Source organism: Phacochoerus africanus, chromosome 9 (assembly GCF_016906955.1).
Source record: "Phacochoerus africanus isolate WHEZ1 chromosome 9, ROS_Pafr_v1, whole genome shotgun sequence".
In the NCBI taxonomy this organism is placed as follows: Eukaryota; Metazoa; Chordata; class Mammalia; order Artiodactyla; family Suidae; genus Phacochoerus; species Phacochoerus africanus.
Window position 1 is genome coordinate 22200768 of NC_062552.1, and position 21958 is coordinate 22222725.

Sequence of the window (21958 nt, forward strand, 5' to 3'; positions counted from 1 at the left end):
GATGCAACTGACAAGGGCTTAATCTCTAAAATACACCAACAACTTATACAACTCAACAGCAAAAAAACAACAACCCAATTGAAAAATGGGCAAAAGATCTGAAAAGACATTTCTCCAAAGAAGATATACAGATGGCCAACAAGCACATGAAAAAATGCTCAACATCCCTGATTATTAGAGAAATGCAAATCAAAACTACTATGAGTTACCACCTCACACCAGTCAAAATGGCCATCATTAATAAGTCCACAAATAACAAATGCTGGAGAGGGTGTGGAGAAAAGGGAACCCTCCTGCACTACTGGTGGGAATATAAATTGGTACAACCACTATGGAGAATAGTATGGAGGTACCTCAGAAAACTAAATATAGAACTACCATATGACCCAGCAGTCCCACTCTTGGGCATATATCCAGACAAAACTTTCCTTGAAAAAGACATATACACCCATATGTTCACTGCAGCACTATTTACAATAGCCAAGCTATGGAAACAACCTAAATGTCCACTGACAGATGAATGGATGAAGAAGATGTATATATACCCAATGGAATACTACTCAGCCCTAAAAAGAACAAAATAATGCCATTTGCAGCAACATGGATGGAAATACAGACTCTCGTACTAAGTGAAGTAAGTCAGAAAGAGACAAACAAATACCATATGATATCACTTATATCTGGAATCTAATATATGGCACAAATGAACTTTTCCACAGAAAAGAAACTCATGGACTTGGAGAACAGACTTGTGGTTGCCAAGATGGAGAGGGAGTGGGATGGAGCGGGAGGGAGTGGGATGGACTGGAAGTTTGGTGTTAGTGGATGTAAACTATTGCATTTGGAGTGGATAAGCAATGACATCCTGCTGTATAGCAGAGGGAACTATATCTAATCACTTGTGATGGAGGACAATGTGAGAAAAAGAATATATATATATGTATGTATGTATATATATATATATATCTCTGGGTCACTTTGCTGTACAGCAGAAATGGATAGAACATTATAAGTCAACTATAATAAAAAAATCAACAACAACAAAGCCCTTGAAATAAAAGAAAAAGTTTACTTGAAAAAAAAAAAAAAAGACCGGATACTATAAAACTCTTCAAGGAAAACCTAGGCTGAATACTCTCTGCATAAACCACAGCAATTATCTTCTCCTTGAGTAATGACAATGAAAACAAAAATAAACAAATGTAATCTAATTAAACTTAAATTTTTCTACAGCAAAGGAAACCCTATATGAAATGAAAAGACAACCCACAGAATGGGAAAAAATTTTTTCAAATGAAGAAAGTGACAAGGAATTAATCTCCAAAATATAAAACACCTCCTGCAGCTCAATACCAAAAAAAACCAAAAACCCCATCAAAAAATGGGCAGAAGAACTAAACAGACAATTCTCCAAAGAAGACATATAGATGGCCAAAAAAAAAAAAAAAAACATGAAAAGATGTTCAGCATCACAAATTATTAGAGAAATGCAAATCAAAACTATTATGCCAAGAATGGCTATCATCAAAAAGTCTGCAAAGAATAAATCTGGAGAGGATGCGGAGAAAATGGATCCCTTGTGCATTGTTGGTGGGAATGTAAATTGGTACAGCCACTGTGGAAGACATTACAGAGGTTCTTCAAAAACCTAAAAATAGAATTACCACATGATCCAGCAGTCCCACTCCTGGGCATATATCTGGAGACAACCGATTCAAAAAGATAACATGCACCCCAATGTTCAATGCAGCACTATTTACAATAGCCAAGACATGGAAACAACCTAAACGTTTATCAACAGAGAAATGGAAAGAAGATGTGGTACACGTATACAAGGGAATTACTCAAGCCATAAAAAAGAAGGAAATAATGCCATTTGCAGCAACATGGATAGACCTAGAGATTATCATACTAAGTGAAGAATGTTATACAGAGAAAGACAAATATCATTATCATTTCACTTTTATGTGGAATGTAAAAGAGTATTCAAATACTTATTTGCAAAATAGACTCCCAAACATAGAAAACCAACTTACAGTTACCAAAGGGGAGATGGTGGAGAGGGTTAAATTAGGAGTTTGGGATTAACATACACACACGACTCAAGGACCTATCATATAGCACAGAGAACTCCATTTGATATTCTGTGATAAACTATATGGGAAAAGAATCTGAAGAAGAATTGATATATGTACATGTATAACTGATTTGCTTTGCTGTACATCTGAAACTAACACAACATTGTAAATGAACTATACTCCAATATAAAATAAGAATTAAATTTTAAAACAAAAATTGGAATGCATGCACTTACTGGATACATAATGATAAAAGAAATAACTATTAAGCTTTTATGTGATAAAAGTATTAATTCTTATGTTTTAAAAAGTATTTATTAGAAATAGTGAGCTCCTGTCATGGCTCAGCGGAAACGAATCTGACTAGCATCCATGAGGATGCAGGTTTGATTGCTGGCTTCAATCAGTGGGTTAATGATCCAGTGTTGCTGTGGTTGTGGTGCAGGCCAGTGGCTATAGCTCCAATTCCACCCATAGCCTGGGAACCTCCATATGCTCATGGGTGCGGCCCTAAAAAGACAAAAAACAAACAAACAAACAAACAAACAAAACCAAAAAAGTATTTGTTAGAAATACATCCTAGAATATTTCCTGGTAAAAGAGTATATCTGGGGTTTGCTTCAAGATAACAAGAGAGGAGTAGATGGATGTGGATACATAACACAAAACTGTTTGTTTTTTGCCTTTGGGGGGCAGCATGCACACCTGAGGCATATGGAAATTCCCAGGCTAGGAAACCAATGAGAGCTACAGCTGCCGGCCTACACCACAGCCACAGCAACAGGGGATCCGAGCCTCGTCTGCAACCTACACCACAGCTCATGGCAACTCCAGGTTCTTAACCAACTGAGCCAGGCCAGGGATCGATCCCGCATCCTTGCAGATACTAGTGGGGTTCATTTCCGCTGAGCCACAACTGGAATTCCTCCAAGAGTTGCTTACTGTTGAAGGTGGATGACCAGGCAAGTGTTCCTTAAATTATTCTTTCAACTTTAGTCAATGTTTAAAATTTTCTGTAATAAAAAAAGCTTTTGAGGAGTTCCCCTGTGGTGCAGCTGAAATGAATCTGACTAGTATCCATGAGGATGCAGGTTTGATCCCTGGCCTCGATCAGTGGGTGGGGGATGCCACGATGTGGTAAGCTATGGTGTAAGTTGAAGATGCGGCTTGGATCCTGCATTGCCGTGGCTGTGGTATAGGCCAGCAGCTGTAGCTCCGCCTGGACCCCTAGCTTGGGAACTTCCTTATGCCACGGGTTAGGCCCTAAAAAGAAAAAAGAAGGAAAAAAAAAGAAAAAGAAAAAAAGCTTTTAAAAATGTACATACGCTATGGTTCTGTACTTACACTTGTGCTCAAGGAGGAATGTACACAACCTGCCACTGCAGTGTTGTTCCTAATAGAGAAAATAGGACACAACTCAACATCTGTCAGAAGAATTGCTAAATAAATCGTGCTCTCAATTTTAACTAGGGTAGCAGTTTAAAAGGAATCTGGGACAGCCTTGACAGCATCGATGTAATACTTTAGCTTCTTAGTGAAATGGAGTCTAGAGCACAGAGGGTGCTACAAGCTATGCGACCTTGGGGGAAATAACTTAACCGCTCTGTGCTTGTTTCCCCCTCTTTAAAATAGAGGTGATAGGAGTTCCCACTGTGGCCCAGTGGGTTAAAAATCTGACTGCAGCGTCTGGGTGGCTGCAGAGATGCTGTAGTTCAATCCTCTGCCCCCCCTGCAGTGGGTTAAAGGATCTCATGTTGCCCCAGCTGTTGCATAGGTCACAGCTGGCTGGGATTCAATCCTTGGCCTGGGACCATGTGCCACAGGTACGGTTATTTATTCATTTTTTTGTCTTTCATCTGTTTTAGGGCTGCACCCGGGGCATGTGGAGGTCCCCAGGCTAGGGGTCTAATCAGAGCTACAGCTGCCATCCTATGCCACAGTCACAGCCACAGCAACCCGGGATCCGAGCCGCGTCTGCAAACTACACCACAGTTGGCGGCAACGCTGGATCCTTATCCCACTGAGCGAGGCCAGGGATCAAACCCACAACCTCGTGGTTCCTAGTTGGATTCGTTTCCGCCGCACCACGACGGGAACTCTGGGTATGGTTATTTAAAAAACAAACAAAACAAAAAAACATGGAGTTGGTAATAATCGTATAGGTCATTTTTGATGATTAAATGAGTTAATACCTGTTAAGTGATTAGAACAGTCCCAGGCATTTAGTAAGTGCTGTTTAAGTTCCTATTAGTACTAGTTATGGAACATTTATTCCCGAAATGCAGGCATTTACCCTGCCTTGGTTCGTAGTTCATCCCGCACTGTGGGCCCAGCCCTCCCAGACCTGGACCTGGCACCCGATGCACCCCGCTCTCCCTCACCCCTAAGCCAGGCCAACCTGCAACCAAGACTCTAAAACGTCTCTGGAGGGACTTTGGGACCTGGGCCGGTGGGGCACTGCGATCCCTGTCTGCGTCCGCAGGCGTGGACACTTAAGCTGTTTCATCATGTTGGCCTCCCCGCTTTGGGCCCACCCAGGGCAAAGAGTCAAATACGAAACTGCCTCGCTTCCTCTGTACCCCCACATCCTGGGACTTCCCATTTCGATTCACACCAGCCTGGCTCTTTCCTTCCATTTCCAAGCCCCACCACATCCCACTCTCGACTTGCCCCTCAAAAGGATTTCATGTGATGACCAGAGGAGCACCAAGAGACCTAGAGAAGGCTCGCTGTACTCACCGGCCTGCCTTCATGTCTTTCCACTTGGGCACAGAGAAGTCAAGTCACAGCCACACTAGTGGAGAGGAACAAACAACAGCAGCGTGGTGCTACCAGGATGCTCAATCTCCCACCTCTCCGCTTTCCCGGCCCCTCCTTCCCATCAGGCTCTGGCTGCCTGCAGAGCCCTGCACCTGGCCACCCTCACTCCCGGTGTCTCACACCTCACAGCACCTGACCTCCCAGGGGTCCATCCGTTTCTTCCTCTCATGCACCAACATGGTAACCACACCACCTTTCTCCCATGCTTTCCAGACCCAGCTAGTCACACAAAATAATTACTTGACGCCTACCTATGTGGTTATCACCTCTATTTTCTAGATAAGGAAGAATAATAATTTTCCGGGTGGGAACACAAAGTTTCTGGAAGGTTAATAGGAAAGAGTACTAGATGGAGAGTCAGTCAGTCTTGAATCCAGACCTTTGTCATCTTATGGACATGCAATGTTGAACAATCAGATGTCATTAAGTTCCGTTTACTAAACTCTAAGTGTGACTGGTTAAGTACCCATGGCTTCCCCCACAGGGTGCTTATGAGGATCATCTGAGAAAGGTTTCCCATGGGAAACCTTTTAATTCTATACCTTAAGGCCTTTGCATCAGCTGATCCCTCTTCCTGGATTACCCTTCCAGGTAGCACCGAGCTGACTCCCTCACCCCCTCCAAATCTTGGCTTAATAAAGCCTCCCCTGACCACCCTATGGAGTGAAACTTCACTCCTTTATCCTGCTTCACTTGTTCTGTTTCTACAGTGCTTAATCACCTCTATAAGACTTACTGTACTTAAGGCTTTTCTCAGGCACTGTTCACTGTGTCCCAAGCCCCTACATCGGTGACTGCTGGCCCAAAGCGGTGCTCATAGGATGCTTTCTGACCACCTGAGTGCCCCACTCACTGCCTCAACTTCCCTCTTCTCTAGATGCTCCTCTGACCACAGGCACTGAAAATCCTTCATGTCATTGTTAATGAGGCTGAACGCAGGGGAGTGGTATCAGCAACTCTTAACACTTTGGACTAGCTTGGTGAAAGAGAAACAGAAAAGACGAAACATTCCCCAATTCTCCCTTCAATTTTCTCTGCTGCAGGCTTGCCCTATCTGGCCCCCTCTTCTTCCTCCATCTCTCCCCTGCTCCTCAGTCATGGGGAGGATTCTCCTCCCCTTTGCTTTTCTCCTTTACCCCAGTGGCTTCCATTTTGTGGCTGTTTTTCTCCTCTGTGAGCTTTTCTGGGTAGGTGAGAGAGGAAGGGGCTATCTGAGCAGTGGGGTTGGAGACTCAGAGGAACCTCACTAAAATTCAGTGTTGAAGGTGTGGTCTGTAGTAACACCCTATCCAAGGACACTGCAGCGGAGACCTAGTCCTTGTGTCCTGAGATGCTCAGGGAGCCCAGGGAGTACTGCAGGCCTGCTCTGTGCTCATAAACGTGCAAAGGCTCCTTTCCCCTCACCCTGGGAGCTCACGTGAGGAGAGGGGAGAACGGAAGCTCTGTAGCAGGGGCTTTTTTTTCTGAAGCAAACATTACTTCTTGGGTAAAGATTTGGCTGAACTGCCTGTGCTAGAGCAAAGGACCCTGTCTGGCCTCCCAAACCTCGCTCCCCTTAGGGTTGGGGAGAGGGCAGTGGGGAGCACAGGTGGAGGGGAGACATGCTAATGTAGAGGTTGCAGGTGTAAGAGGATGGGAAGGAAATGGAGTTGCCTGGCACCTCTAGCTGATTACACGGCCCATCAGGGTTGTCTGGGGCCTGGATACTCAAGCGTTTTCTCCATGCACCAGCAGCATCAGCATCATTGGGAGCTTACTGAAAATGCAGATTCCCAGGCTCCATGCTGACCTTTTAAATTAGAATCTGTGTTTTAACAAGATCCCAGGTGATTTGTAGATACTTTAAAATTCAATAAGCACTACTCTAGGTAATTTGCATTTAGCTAATTTTTCTACTTTCAAATGAAATAGTCAAGGAATTTTAAAGAGGTTTTTGTTTGTTTGTTATGGTCCCTAAGTTATAAGGAAAACCAAATATATATAAACTTATTTAACTTTTTACAAATACACTTTGAAGACGTATATAGCACAGTATATTTTTAAGTTGAACTTTTATTTCCTTTCTTTTGAAACTGTTTCAGATTTTGACTGTGGAGAAAAGTATGAGACTGTTGGCAGAGCCATTGAACATTCTATTTAGTTCAAACCCGAAACTTGTAATTCCACTACATTCATTAGATTATTTCTCATATAAATCATTGTACACATTTATTGAGTTATGTTGTCAGTGGTTCATAAGTCTGTAATAATTTCATCTTACATACTCTATGAAAAGGTACTCTATCCCCTATCTTAAGACAGGGAGACTGTAGCACAGGGACATTTAATTAAGTTGCCCAAAGTCACAGAGCTCACAGACGGATAGGTGAGGAACTGAACCTAGAGAGCATGGCACCAGACTTGTGGGTTTAACCTTTATAATAAATGGCCCGAACATGCTGGTCTCTCCAATTAAGCAGCAAGCTGCCCAAGGTCAGAGGTTCCTTTTTTTATAGTCTCAATGATGCTGCTTGTAATGGCCTTCCATCTTGCTGACTACCCTTCAAAAGGCGGTGGCACAAAAGGCTATGAATAAAACAGGCGCATTGCAAAGGTTTTAAAGTTATCATCTTATTTGCTATTTATAACAAAAATAGAAACCTTAAAAATGGCAATGACCGGAACTAAGAATTTGGAGTTAAATATCAAAACACGATATGGATTTATTTATATACTTATTGTCTTTTTAGGGCTGCACCCGAGGCATATGGAAGTTCCCAGGCTAGGGGTCCAATCAGAGCTGCACCTGCTGGCCTGTGCCACAGCCACAGCAATGAATGATTGGAGCCGCATCTTCTACCTACACCACAATTCACAGCCATGCTGGATCCTTAGCCCACTGAGCAAGGCCAGGTATTGAACCTGCGTCCTCATGGATACTAATCAGATTCATTTCCACTGAGCCACGATGGGAATGCCACGATATGGACTTCTAAACCACCATATCTAAGACTTTGCATCATGGGTAATATGTTGCTTAGTAATTGAGTTTTGTCACCCATTCTGATGAAGCACCAAAGAGATCATCCACTACATTCCTAGGGAGACTGTGGCAATGATTTCCTATGGGAATGGGAATGATTATTTCCCAAAACCTTAATTGTATTTAAAATGTCATTTTTAGAAAAAAATTCATCTCTGAATATCCTTTGAACATACCCAATCTTAAAAAATATGCACAAATGCTAATTATTTAGAGTTGTTCAATATTATGTATTACTCAATAATGGCCCCTCCACACCAATTTATTTCTAGGTTAAGATTTGGTCCCTTTAAGGGAAATCATTAAAAGCGAAGTGCAGAATGGGGAAGAAAGAGGCTGCCTAGCAACTGCCCACACTCACAGTCATCCTCCCAGGAGAGAGCAGCACCTGCTCTACAGAAAAGCCATGCATTCCAAAGCAAAATAAATTTGATAAGAACAAAATAAGCCACTTGAAAAATCCTACTTCCCAAGATGTCCCCATTTAAGGGATCTAGTGGTCCATGAGATTAGTCCAGTTTGGTAACAGTATGAATTTTTTTCTCTTTTTGCCATTTCTTGGGCTGCTCCCGTGGCATATGAAGGTTCCAAGGCTGGGGTCAAATCAGAGCTGTAGCCACTGGCCTACACCACAGCCACAGCAACATGGGATCCAAGCCGCCTCTGCAACCTATACCACAGCTCAGGGCAACGCCAGATCATTAACCCACTGAGCAAGGCCAGGGATCAAACCTGCCACCTCATGGTTCCTAGTCGGATTCATTAACCACTGAGCCATGACGGGAACTACCAACAGTATGGATTCTAAAATGCCTAATGAGGTTGCAATGATGACTGAAGGCTTTCCCACACTCATCACACTCATATGGTCTCTCTCCAGTGTGGCTTCTCTGATGTTTGATAAGGAGTGTTCGCCTACTGAAGCTTTTACTGCACTGACTACACTGATAGGGTTTCTCACCGGTATGGATTCGGAGATGCTGGAAAAGCCCTGCATTCTGACTGAAGGCTTTCCCACACTCGTTACAGCGATAGCGCTTCTCTCCAGTGTGTATCCTCTGATGCTGAACAAGGTATGAGCTCAGGCGAAAGGCCTTCCCACACTCTTCACATTCATATGGTTTTTCTCCAGTGTGGATTCTTCTGTGTCTTATGAGGCCATTGCTGGCACTGAAGGCTTTCCCACACTCCTTACATTGATAGGGTTTCTCTCCAGTGTGGCTTCGCTGATGTTCAATCAGGCCTGACCTCTGGCTGAAGGTCTTTCCACATTCTTCACATTCATATGGCTTCTCCCCAGTATGGGTTCTCTGATGCTGAATGAGAACTGAACTTTGAGTAAAGCTTTTCCCACACTCATTGCATCTGTGACGTCTCTCTCCACTGGGGTGTCCCCTCTGATTTTCTACTCTGTTCTCACGTTTACAAGCTTCTCTGTACTTAGAATCTAGAGGAACATCTCTTTGGAGTCTGCTGTTCTCAAAATGTCCCATTTCTTTTAAGACTTTTTGCTTCGAGACTAAGTCCTTGTTTTCAAGTATAGTTTCACCATCTGGAATAATAAATGGATCAAACAATGTCATCACTTTCCTTTATGAAAGAGTACAACATAGGATGGGAAATAGGAAGATCTGTATCACATTCTAGGAATGCAAAACTGGTAGCTAATGTAAAGAAGACCTAGAAATATTGAGACCCATGAAGTAAGGGATCATCAGCACCTGATGAAATGGCTGGCAAGGGTCACCCAGAGAAGGCGAGGCTTCTGTAAAGGATGTGCTCGAGCGGCACTGTTTAAAGTGTTTTCTGCATTTATTAAGTTTTCAAATGACTGACTCTATACTATGACCATCTGTTTTTCAGATGCATAAACTGTAGGCATGGGAAGGTTAATTGACCCACCTAGTGTCATATAGATACTAAGCAGCTGCACTTAAATTCCAAGCCAGGCAATTTGGCCCCAGAGTCCACAGTCTTAACTATTACCCTAAACTGAGCCACCAGAGATCACCTGAAGAGACTTATTAAAGTCCTTACCTTGTTCTCCAAGTTTTTGAGGCCCAAAAGATTCATATTTAAGCTGTGTCACCATGGACTGAAGCTGGGTGGCTGCTGATTCCTGCTTGGCCTTCAAATGCACTGCATCCCCTGAGAGCACTTCAGAATGTCCATGTTCACAATCTGGGGCCTGAAGGCAGGTAGGTATATTTGGGTTCATAAGAAAAGGACTATAGGAACCCAGGCTAAAACTCAATGAAATATATCATGTGGAACCACATGAAACATTTTGTAGAGCACATCGGAAGGCCCAGAGTTTAACTCCATACCCAAGAGCAGAAGAGGGAGAACAAGAACGGCCCAATGCAGTGTGGTAGTTTACAGTATGTTCACAAGTTCTTTGGTGCTCCTTCCATTAAAAGGTGGGGCCTTGTTCTTCTCCCTTTGACTAAAAGCTGTATATAAAATGGCTCATTTCTACTTAATAGAAGGTGTATAGCAGAAGTGATGGTGTATAACATCTGAGAATAAGTCATAAAAAGCATGTGGCTTCATCCTTATTCTTTCTCTATTTCTCTGTCTCTTTTAAGGAGGCCAACTGATATGTTGTAAGGACACTCAATGAGGCCTAAGGAGAAACCCACATGGTAAAGACCTCCCACCAACAGCCAATGAGGAACAGAGGGCCCCGTACCAACAACCACGGGAGACAGCCATCTTGGAAGTGGATCCACCAGCCACAGTCGGGTCTTCAGAGGACTATAGTCTTGGCTGACATCTTCACAGCAACCTCATGAGAGATCTTCCTAAGTGGCTCCCAAAACCCTGACTCAGAAACTGGGAGATAATATTTGTTTTTTTAAGCCATTAAAGCTTGGGGGGAATTTGTTACCCAGCAACAGAGAACTAAGTGGCTATAGCCAACCAACCTGGCTAACCCAACTTCACCCTTCATTTAATATTCTGAGTCTAAGAGCCCATCTTCCTCCTCTCACCTGGTTCTCTGGCTCACTAAGCTCTCGCTCCAGATCTTCAACTGCAGCCACTGCTTCCTCCCCACTCTCTGGGTGATGCTCCCGCACCCAGGCCTGGAGCTCCTCAGGCAGGATGGTCAGGAACTGCTCCAGCACCAGTAGCTCCAGGATCTGCTCCTTGGTATGTGTGTCTGGCCTTAGCCACTGATGGCAGAGTTCCCGGAGCCGGCTCAGTGCTTCTCGGGGACCAGGAGTCTCTTGGTAACAAAAGTGTCTAAAAAGTTGGCGGGAGGCCTCCTGGCCAGAAAAGCTGCTCTCTTGAAGGTAGGTTTCTTGGTTCCAGACAGGGTCTTCTTCCACCTTCACAATCTTAAGTCCATCCTGTTCCCCTGTTGAAGCCATTCTGGGATTAACTTAGAAGGGCTCACTCTAGCCTGGGTGGAGGGATAACTGATTTAAGATCCCGATTTAATCTTCTATAGGAGAATATACCTGATGAGAAAACATTATGTATAATGGAAATTAAAAATTATGGGAAAAAAACCAAAGTATAAGAGCAATAAATACTATGCTATCATTTATGTCAATAAAAGGTATATATAGTAACTTACTTCTGTATGTTTAGAAACTGGAAAAAAAAGGTATATGGCATTAATACATTAAGGAGCCTAATTTTTCACCCTTCCCCATAGACATATACTTTATACTGCCCTCCCACTGTGATTCTGGGCTCAATCATGTGACTTGACTTGATCAGTGTAATACTAACAAGTGTGATACAAGCTAGACCTGAAAAGTACTTACGTGATTATGCTTGCTTGCCCTTGCCCTCGACAACTGCTAGGAGGTTATACCGGCATCCAGATGATAAGAAACTTGCAGGACAGAGCCAAATAACCCCAGTGAAGCAGATGAGACCATCCCAGGTCTACTAACAGCTAGCTAACCCTCAGACATGTAAGCCTAGCTGAGATTTGCAGAGCTGTTTTAAAGACCCACAGCTGACTACAGATATACAAGGAAGCCTTGCCTAAAGCAGCTCAAACCCACAGATTCATGTGGTGTTTATTGCTGTATACTGCCAAAGGTTTGTAACTGCTTGTTACACCACATTATTACAGCAATGAAAAACTAACAGAGGGGTAGCCTCTAAGGAACAAACTAGGTAACTCAGAATGAGAGGAAAGAAAATTTACTTTTCATATAATACCAAGTATTTTTTCTGATTCTTGAACCATTTGAAGTACTTATTTCAAGGAAATAAACAAATTAAGAGTTCTGTGGCTCAGTGGTTAAGGATCTGGCATTGCCACAAGCTGTGGCATAGGTTGCAGATGTGGATCAGACCTAGTGTTGCCGTGGCTGGGTATAGGCCACAGCTGCAGTTCTGATTTGAACCCTGGCCTGGGAACTTCCATATGCCACAGGTGCAGCCATAAAAAGAAAAAAATAATAAATGAAGAAATTGTAATGATTTAAAAGCTTACCAGACAATATGTGGTAGCTTTAGGGGAAGAACAGGACATACAAAACTAGTCTTGGGAGTTCCTGTCGTGGCTCAGTGGAAATGAATCTGACTGGTATCCATGAGGACACAGGTTTGATCCCCGGCCTCGCTCAAAGGATCCAACGTTGCCATGAGCTGTGGTGAAGGTTGCACAAGTGGCTAGGATATGACACTACTGTGGCTGTGGTATAGGCCAGCAGCTACAGCTCCGATTTGACCCCTAGCCTGGGAACTTCCATATCCCACAGATGCGACTCCAAAAAGCAAAAAGCAAAAAAAAAAAAAAAAAGTTATTTGCTAATGCACTGTTTGTGAGCTAAAAGACTGGAAATAACCTAAATGTCCACCAATATGGGACTGGTTAAATACATTACAGTAATCCATATACTGGACTACTGCTATGGAGTTTTTAAAAATAAGGAAACTCTTTATGTACAGATATAAAAGAAGTGGAAAGATACATTTAGTGAAAAAAGCAAGGTGAAGACCCATCGTGAAAACTATTATCAGTTGTTTTAAAAAACAAAAATAGATACATATTATATCTTCTCTATTTGGATACCCAAGCAACATTACTTGTCTCTAGGGATGGGAAATGAGTGGTTGGGGCAAGCATGATATGGAACTTTTCAATGGATAGCCTTTTTTTGGTCTTTTCGTTTTTCTAGGGCTGCATATGGAGGTTCCCAGGCTAGGGGTCCAATCGAAGCTGTAGCTGCCAGCCTACACCACAGCCACAGCAACGCAGGATCCGAGCCTCGTCTGCAACCTACAGCTCATGGCAATGCCAGATCCCTAACCCACTGAGGAAGGCCAGGGATCAAACCTGCAACCTCATGGTTCCTGGTCGGATTCGGTAACCATTGCGCCACAACAGGAACTCCTAGCCTTTTTTTTTTTTTTTTTTTTTTTTTCCGGTCTTTTTAGGGCTGCACCCGAGGCATATGAAGATTTCCAAGCTAGGGGTCTAATTGGAGCTACAGCTGCCACCCTACGCCAGATCTGAGCCACTTCTGTGACCTACACCACAGCTCACAGCATTAAAAAAACAAAAAACAAAAAACAAGAGAGATTGTTTCTATGTGCTACTTGTAACAAAGGACTTCAGAAACATTTACCAAGTGCCTAGTACTCCTCAGGCAGCAGACACATGATAAAAGAGTGATACAATTGCAGAATCTGATGTGCCCTCATCTTCCTTAATCGAAGTAACAAAAAAAAAATGGCATAGAAGAAAGAGCATAAAAGAGCATTTTTCTACTGGCTTCAGCATGTTAGCAAATAAGGAAGAGATAATGAAAATAATAAATTCCAAAAAAAGAGGAATAATTTAAATACCATGAGGAAACGGACAAATCCAGAAATGGAGATACTTTACAGGAGGACTAGCAAGTCAACCAGGCAATAAGATGCGAAGAGAGGGGAAAGAGAGAACTTTTTTCTTTTTTGGCTGCACCCACGGCGGCCATATGTAAGTTCCATACCCCGCAGACCTACGACCTAGGCCCAGCTGCAGCAACTAACCGTCAGCGCCAGCCGTTCCTTCACAGAGACAAGCCAGATAAGTAACTCACTGAGCCACAGCGGGAACTCCAGGATAGGGCTGTTTTAAGTTGAGACTAACTACTTGCAACGAATGGTCTTTAACTGGATCCTAGTTGGTACATACCAATTGCAAAAAAACACTTACAGGACGAGGGGAAATTTGAATATTAAGTAGGTGTTATGTAATGTTAGGAAATGCGTTTACCTTTATTTGGATGTGTTGGAGTTATGATTTGTGTACATAAAATGCCCTCAGTTTTTAGAAATGCACATATGAAACTTTAGGGGTGCTAAGTCATGATGCTTGTAATTTACTTTTAAATAAAGAAAAATTAGATGTGATACTGTATAATGTTAACATTTGTTAAATAATACGATAGATATATAGGCAGTTGGGCTTTTGACAGGGACCGAGACCCTTCTCTCCTCATCCAGTCCAGCTACAAGGCTCCGCCCCTTCCAGGGGTCTTTCCTACGACGTTGGCGGGGGGCAGGGGTGGAACCTCCTTCTACTTCTCTGGGGCCTCAGCCCTGTGTCCAGGCAACGGCGAGAGAATGGCGGGGGCCACTCCCGTGCAGACATGCCCTCCCTGCCTCCTGCAGTCTCTGGGGTCGGGCGGGTCGGAACAACGGGCCTGAGACTTACCTTCAGGGTCCAGGGAAGCTTCAGATCCGCTGCGCGGACAGCAGCGCACGGACAGCGGACAAACCACAAAGGCCGGAAGTGCGTCAGCGTCGGGAGCCTCTTCGCGGAAGTGGAGCAGCCCTTTCTTGCTAGGAGCGTGCTAGCACCTCCTAGCAGCTCCGGAGGTTACTGCACTCGGTGACTACCTAGTTTCAAAGCTTGAAGCCAGAAATCCAGGCTGATGGGGGCGAGGAGGGAAAACGCAGCGAGATTTCTGTGTCGAGTGGCTCCTAGCATCTGGGAGTTAGACGGACACAGCAACACAAAACGTTAGGGGCGGAAAGGGCTTCAGTTACTCTAGTTATGGTACTTGGCGCCCATTCTTTCCTGAGGCTCTCCTCTAACTCTGAGCCCTTTGACACCACAAAGGAAAGGTGGTAGTTTAGTGTATGTTTTTAACGCTCAACCTCTATTTTCTGGAATCGTAGTCAAGAAGGAGACAGGGGCACACAAAATGGTAATTACATAAAGCTGATTTGTATGTGAAATGAAATAAAGTAAAATGAAGCAAATGTCTGTAAATCCATTAGGACAGTCCCTAGACCATAGTAAAAAGGTATTTTATAAAATAAATGTTATTAGGAGTTCCTGTAATAGTGCAGCAGCAGAAACGAATCCAACTAGGAACCATGAGGTTGCAGGTTCGATCCCTGACTCAGTGGGTTAAGGATCTGGCATTTCCATGAGATGTGGTATATAGGCCGCAGAGGCGGCTTGGATCCTGTGTTGCTGTGAGGTAGACCAGCAGCTGTGGCTCCGATTAGACCCCTAGCCTGGGAACCTCCATATGCCACGGGTGTAGCCCTGAAAAGCCAAAAAAAAAAAAAAAAAAAAACAGTAAACTCTAGGATAAATCCAGTTTTCTTGGGAAAACTGCAAGAATCCAGGGTAGATACAGTAAGGATCTTAATCCAGGCAGTAGCCATAGTAATGAAGAGAACAGGCTAGATAATATATGTTAAGTTGCATTTTTTTTTGTCTTTTTGTTGTTGTTGTTGCTATTTCTTGGGCCGCTCCCGCGGCATATGGAGGTTCCCAGGCTAGGGGTTGAATCGGAGCTGTAGCCCCCGGCCTACGCCAGAGCCACAGCAACGCGGGATCCGAGCCGCGTCTGTAACCTACACCACAGCTCACGGCAACGCCGGATCGTTAACCCACTGAGCAAGGGCAGGGACCGAACCTGCCACCTCATGGTTCCTAGTTGGATTCGTTAACCACTGCGCCACGACGGGAACTCCTGCATTTTTTTTTAATCCATCCATTTAACAAACTGTTAACTTTTTTTTCCTTTTAAAGTCTGCACCTGTGGCATATGGAAATTCCCAGGCCAGGGAGTGAATCTGCAACCTTTGTCTCAGCTTTGGCAATGCTGGGCTGGGAATCAACCCACACCTCCTTAGTGACCTGAAATGCTGCAGTAGGATTCTTAATCCACTGAGCCACAGCAGGAACTCCAACAAATTCTTTTTGAATGCATTCTTTGAGCCAAGGGTTTCCTCTAGGGAAATAGGTCTTGACCCTTACACTAAGCTTAAAGGACAAATATACACACTGCAATATCTAGTATATATAATTTGGGTGAAGCATAAGTATAAAAACGGAGATTTAGAATGGAAAATCACGTATTAACAAATTTTAAAGTCTTACAAATATGGTAAACATGAAAGTCAGAAAAATAATTGTGTGATTCAGCTGAATTATTTTATTTTAGTCTTTTTTTGCTATTTCTTGGGCCGCTCCCGCGGCATATGGAGGTTCCCAGGCTAGGGGTCGAATCGGAGCTGTAGCCGCCGGCCTACGCCAGAGCCACAGCAACGCGGGATCTGAGCCGCGTCTGCAACCCACACCGCAGCTCAAGGCAACGCCGGATCGTTAACCCACTGAGCAAGGGCAGGGAGCGAACCTGCAACCTCATGGTTCCTAGTTGGATTCGTTAACCACTGCGCCACTGCGGGAACTCCTGTTTTTTTTTTTTTTTTTTTTTTCTTGCCTATGGATGTCCAATTGCACCAGCACCGTTTTCTGGAAAGGCTACCCCTCCTCCATCCAGTTGCTTCTGTACCTTTGTGACGAACCAGTTGGGCATTTTTGTGTGGATCCACTTACAAGTTCTCTAACCTGTTCCATTGAACTATATGTCCACAACACCACACTCTTGACCACTGCAGTAAAGCCTTAACATCAGGCATAGCGATTCCTCCCATTTTTTTCTTTTACTAAATTTAGTTATTCTAGAAGTTCCCGTCGTGGCACAGTGGTTAACGAATCCAACTAGGAACCGTGCGATTGCGGGTTCCATCCCTGGCCTTGCTCAGTGGCTTAACGATCCGGCGTTGCCGTGAGCTGTGGTGTAGGTTGCAGACTCGGCTCAGATCCTGCGTTGCTGTGGCTCTGGCGTAGGCCGGTGGCTACAGCTCCGATTCGACCCCTAGCCTGAGAACCTCCATATGCGGTGGGAGCGGCCCTAGAAAAGGCAAAAAGACCAAAAAAAAAAAAAAAGGTTGTTCTAGATCATTTGCCTTTCCATATAAACTTTAGAAGTTTATGTATATCTTCAAACAAAATCTTGCTTGGACTTTGATAGGATCTATACTAAGCCTATAAATCAATGTAGGCAGAAGTGATACCTTTACTGTGTGTGTTCCCCTTTGCTTCTGGTGTACTGGTTGTTTGTCTTTTTTTTTGCCTTTTCTTGGGCCGCTCCCACAGCACATGGAGGTTCCCAGGCTAGGGGTCGAATCAGAGCTGCAGCCACCGGCCTACGCCAGAGCCACAGCAACGCAGGATTCCGAGCCGTGTCTGCGACCCACACCACAGCTCACGGCAACGCCGGATTGTTAACCCACTGAGCAAGGGCAGGGATAGAACACGCAACCTCATGGTTCCTAGTCGGATTCGTTAACCACTGCGCCACGACGGGAATTCCTGGAAGTTTTTATTATGAATGAGTATTTGATTTTGTCAAATGCTTTTCCTGTGTCAATTGTATGATATGTTTCCTTAGTCTGTTGACATGATGGACTACATTGATTAACTTTTTAAGATTGAAACAGCCTTACATATTGGAATAAATCCCACTTAATTATGGTATATAAATTAAAAAAATAAATACCTAGATTTGACTTGCTGATATTTCATTGCATCTAAGTTCATGAGAGATACTGGATTCGGGGAGGGGGGGTTGTTTTGTTTTTAGGGTTGCACTCTTGGCATATGGAGCTTCCCGGGCTAGGGGTTGGAGCCACAGCTGCCAGCCTATGCCACAGCCACAGCCACGCTGGATCCGAGCTATGAAGGGATAAAAGCTATAGAAAAAGTTGAGAGGCTAAGGATTTTGGAGGTATATGTGGTGATTTTAAATACCACCTGAGTGGTAAAGTGGTAAAGACAGGCCTGAGGTGACATTTGAGTCCCATCTTTGAAATGAGTCAAGCAGGCCAGAATAGGGCCTGGATCCTTCAGCCATGGTAGGACCTTCACAAAGGTCCTTTGCCTCAGCCTCCCAAATGGAAAGGCCTCACCCAGCAGGCCTGGTTGTAGAGGCAGTAGGGAAGAGGCAGCGACAAAGGAACTGAAGGAAGGATTCCCCAACCCAAGAACCCTGGCTCCTGCAGCCCCTTTTCCACATCCCACGGGTCCTAACCAAAACCATACCCGATCTCCTGGGTGATCCTGAGAGGAGAGGTGCAACAGTGGACTCTAACCATCCTCCTGGAATCCTCGGACCACCCGCACCAGCAAACCACTGCAGCTTGAGGTTTTCACTGCCAGGTTGGTACTGGAACTTCCCTCCTCCCAGGTGCACTTCCAGGTCCATTCTCGGATTGTAGGAAGGTCCCCAAACTCTGTGGTTGCTCTTGAGAAGCCTGAAGAACCTCAGCAGGATGGGCCACAGACTGAAAGAGCCCTGTTCTTTAAGCTGGACTGCCCTTTCCTTGCTGAAGGAGGCATGTTGTACCCCTATCTGTTGCTATCCAGTATTGGTGGTTATGACTATGGACTTATTTCCTTTTATCTGTTAAATTATGACACTTTCTTTATACAGTTGTTTGCTGATATTACCAGACATATATATATGGCATCTAGAGACAGGTACTTTGTTAAAGTAGTAGTGCCTTACCTCTACTGGCCTGACATTCATCTGACCTACCTTTGACTAATTAAAAAAAGGGCAGTGGAGCAGCCATTTTTCCAAAGAAAACATACAGACGGCCAATAGGTACATGAAAAGATGCTCAATATCACTGATTTTTTTTTTGCTTTCTAGGATGGTACCAAGGGCACATGGAAGTTCCCAAGCTAGGGGTCAAAGGGGCACTGCAGATGCCAGCCTACACCACAGCCACAGTAATGCAGGATCCAAGCCACATCTGTGAACCACACCAGAGCCCATGGCAATGCCAGACCCTTAACGCACTGAGCGAGGTCAGGGATTGAACCCACACCCTGATGGACACTAGTTGGGTTTGTTTCTGCTGAGCCACAAGGGAAACTCCAATATTACTAATTAAGAAAATTCAGGGAGTTCCCGTCGTGGCTCAGTGGAAACAAATCTGCCTAGCATCCATGAGGACGCAGGTTCGATCCCTGGCCTCACTCAGTGGGTTAAGGATCTGGCTGTGAGCTGTGGTGTTGGCTAGCCTGGGAACTTCCATATGCCACAGGTGTGGCCCTACAAAAGACAAAAAAAAAATCAAAACCACAGTGAGCTATCACCTCATGTTTGTTAGGACGGTTATTATCAAAAATTCTTGGCAAGGATGTCAAGAAAAGGGAGCACTTGTGCACACCTGGTAGGAATATAAATTGGCACAACCACTATGAAGGATAGTACAGAGATTCCTCAAAATATTAAAAATAGAACTACCATATAATTCAACTATCCCACTTATGGTTATTTATCCAAAGAATACAAAAACACTTATGAGAAAAAGAATGTATATATATATATATATATATATATATATATATATATATATATGGATGACTGGGCCACTTTGCTGTACAGCAGAAATTGACAGAACATTGTAAATCAGCTATAATAAATTTTTTAAAAAACAAAGACAGGATAAACTTCAAAAACAAAATAAAACAAAACCTAATGTTCACTGTAGCATCTATTTACAATAGCCAAGATATGGAAACCACCTAAGTGCTCATCAACAGATGAGTGTTGAGGAAGACGTGGTGTATATATACACGACAGAATACTACTCAGCCAGAAAAAAAGAGGAAATCTTGCCATTTGTGACAGGCTAAGTGAAATAAGCCAGATGGAGAAAGACTGTATGATTTCACTCATATGTGAAATATAAAACACAAAGAAACCCCTAAAACACAAAATAAATGAACAAACCAAATCAAACTAAAACAAACATGTAGATACAGAGAACAGAGTAGTGATTACCAGAGGGGAAAAGGTGGAGGGGAGGGTGAAATTGGTAAAGGGGATCAACTGCATGACGACGGATGGCAACTGCATTTTTGGTGGTAAGCATGCTGCAGGGTGTACAGAATTAGAAACATAACGCTGTACACATGAAACATACAATGTTAAAAACCAATGCTACCTTAAGAAATAAATTTAAAAAAACCTGGGAGTTCCCGTCGTGGCGCAGTGGTTAACGAATCCGACTAGGAACCATGAGGTTGCAGGCTTGGTCCCTGCCCTTGCTCAGCGGGTTAACGATATGGCGTTGTCATGAGCTGTGGTGTAGGTTGCAGACGCGGCTTGGATCCCGCGTTGCTGTGGCTCTGGCGTAGGCCGGCGGCTACAGCTCCGATTGGACCCCTAGCCTGGGAACATCCCATATGCCGCGGGAGCGGCCCAAGAAATGGCAAAAAATAAAAATAAATAAAAAATAAAATAAAAATAAAATAAAAAAAACTATCATATTCAGTCATACACTTCTGCAGTTTACTGTATATCAATTTCCCTTCACAAAAATGTTTTAAAGTCATAACAGATATATTACAGATTTTAAGCAAATAACTTTAAAATCTAGACAAAATGGATAGTTTTGTAAGCAAATAACAGATGATCAAAACTGGCCCCCCCATAAATAGAAAGCCTAAATAGACCATTTTTGCAGAATAGAAAAAAGTTACCAAAGGAGTTCCTGTTGTGGCTCAGCAGTAACGAACCTGACTGGTATCCATGAGGATGTGGGTTTGATCCCTGACCTCGCTCAGGGGGTTAAAGGATCTGACGTTGCCGTGAGCTGTGGTGAGGGTCGCAGACATGGCTTGGATCTTGTGCTACTGTGACTGTGACCCAGGCTGGCAGCTGTAGCTCCGATTCAACCCCTAGACTGGGAACTTCCATGTGCCTTGGATGCAGCCCTAGAAGAAACAAAAAAAGTTACCAAGAAACTATCCCACAAAAAAGTACCCAGCCCAGATGGTTTTATGTCAGAATTTAACTTTCAAAGACTAGATAATTTCAATGCTTTATAAATTGTTCTAGAGCATTAAAAATGAACAATCAGTCCTTTTTATGATGCAAGTAAAATAAAAACCTATACCTGAAAAATTCAGAATAAAATTACAGACCAGTTTTACATATTGAATAAACATGTACTAAATAAAATACTAGCAAGTAGAACCCATTAAGACATTATGAAAACACCATGACTAGGAGTTCTCTTGTGGTACAGCAAGTTAAGGATTTGGTGTTGTCACTGCAGTGGCTTGGGTTGCTGCCATGGTGTAGGTTCAATCTCTGGCCCAAGAACTTCCACATGCCATGGATGTATCCAGGGAAAAAAAAAAAAAAAGAAAGAAAACACCATGACTAAGTGGAATTTATTCCAGGAATGAAAGGTTGGTTCACTATTAGGAAATCCTTTTATGTAATAGAAGCTAATAATAAAATTAAGGTAAAAATAATGTAATTTCTATAGATGGCTGAAAAAGCCTTTTATAGAACATAGTCCATCTTTTAATCTAATGACTGTAATACCTATTCAGAAAATTGAGGCATATACAACAGATAGAAACTCAGAATTCTGAAATAATCATTACAAAATTTTGAAACCTGTAGTACTTATATTTAGTGACCTACTATAAAATCCGTACATCTCAAAGAGACTGGGCTACATTGCCAAATTGCTAAAGAGCATCTAGAGATTCTTTCCCCTTTTAGCTTGTATGTTTCAGAACTGAAAAGAATAATAAGCAAATTACTTAAAGTATTAGCCTTCATGATACTATATGTTATCCATAAGGGAAAATACCTCTATCATTATCTGTCAATAAGCTACATGTGAAATATCTTCTTCAATCTTAAAAAAATAACCAAAGCTAGGAAATGTATACTCTGTGAATGAC

The 21958-nt window shown here is 43.3% G+C and overlaps 1 protein-coding gene across 1 annotated transcript in view; it reads right to left on the reverse strand.

Annotated features, from left to right (window-relative positions):
- Positions 1-8631: 8631 nt before the first annotated feature.
- Positions 8632-21958, reverse strand: part of LOC125136555 (zinc finger and SCAN domain-containing protein 12-like) — a 34222-nt gene continuing 20895 nt past the window's right edge. Inside the window, exons 5-8 of the mRNA XM_047797414.1 lie at positions 14591-14718; positions 10914-11305; positions 9958-10108; positions 8632-9472 (exon numbers count right to left, since the gene is read on the reverse strand). Of these exons, the coding sequence (XP_047653370.1) occupies positions 8670-9472; positions 9958-10108; positions 10914-11305; positions 14591-14718 (1474 nt within the window). The 3' untranslated portion in view covers positions 8632-8669. The remainder of the gene's footprint in view (positions 9473-9957; positions 10109-10913; positions 11306-14590; positions 14719-21958) is intronic.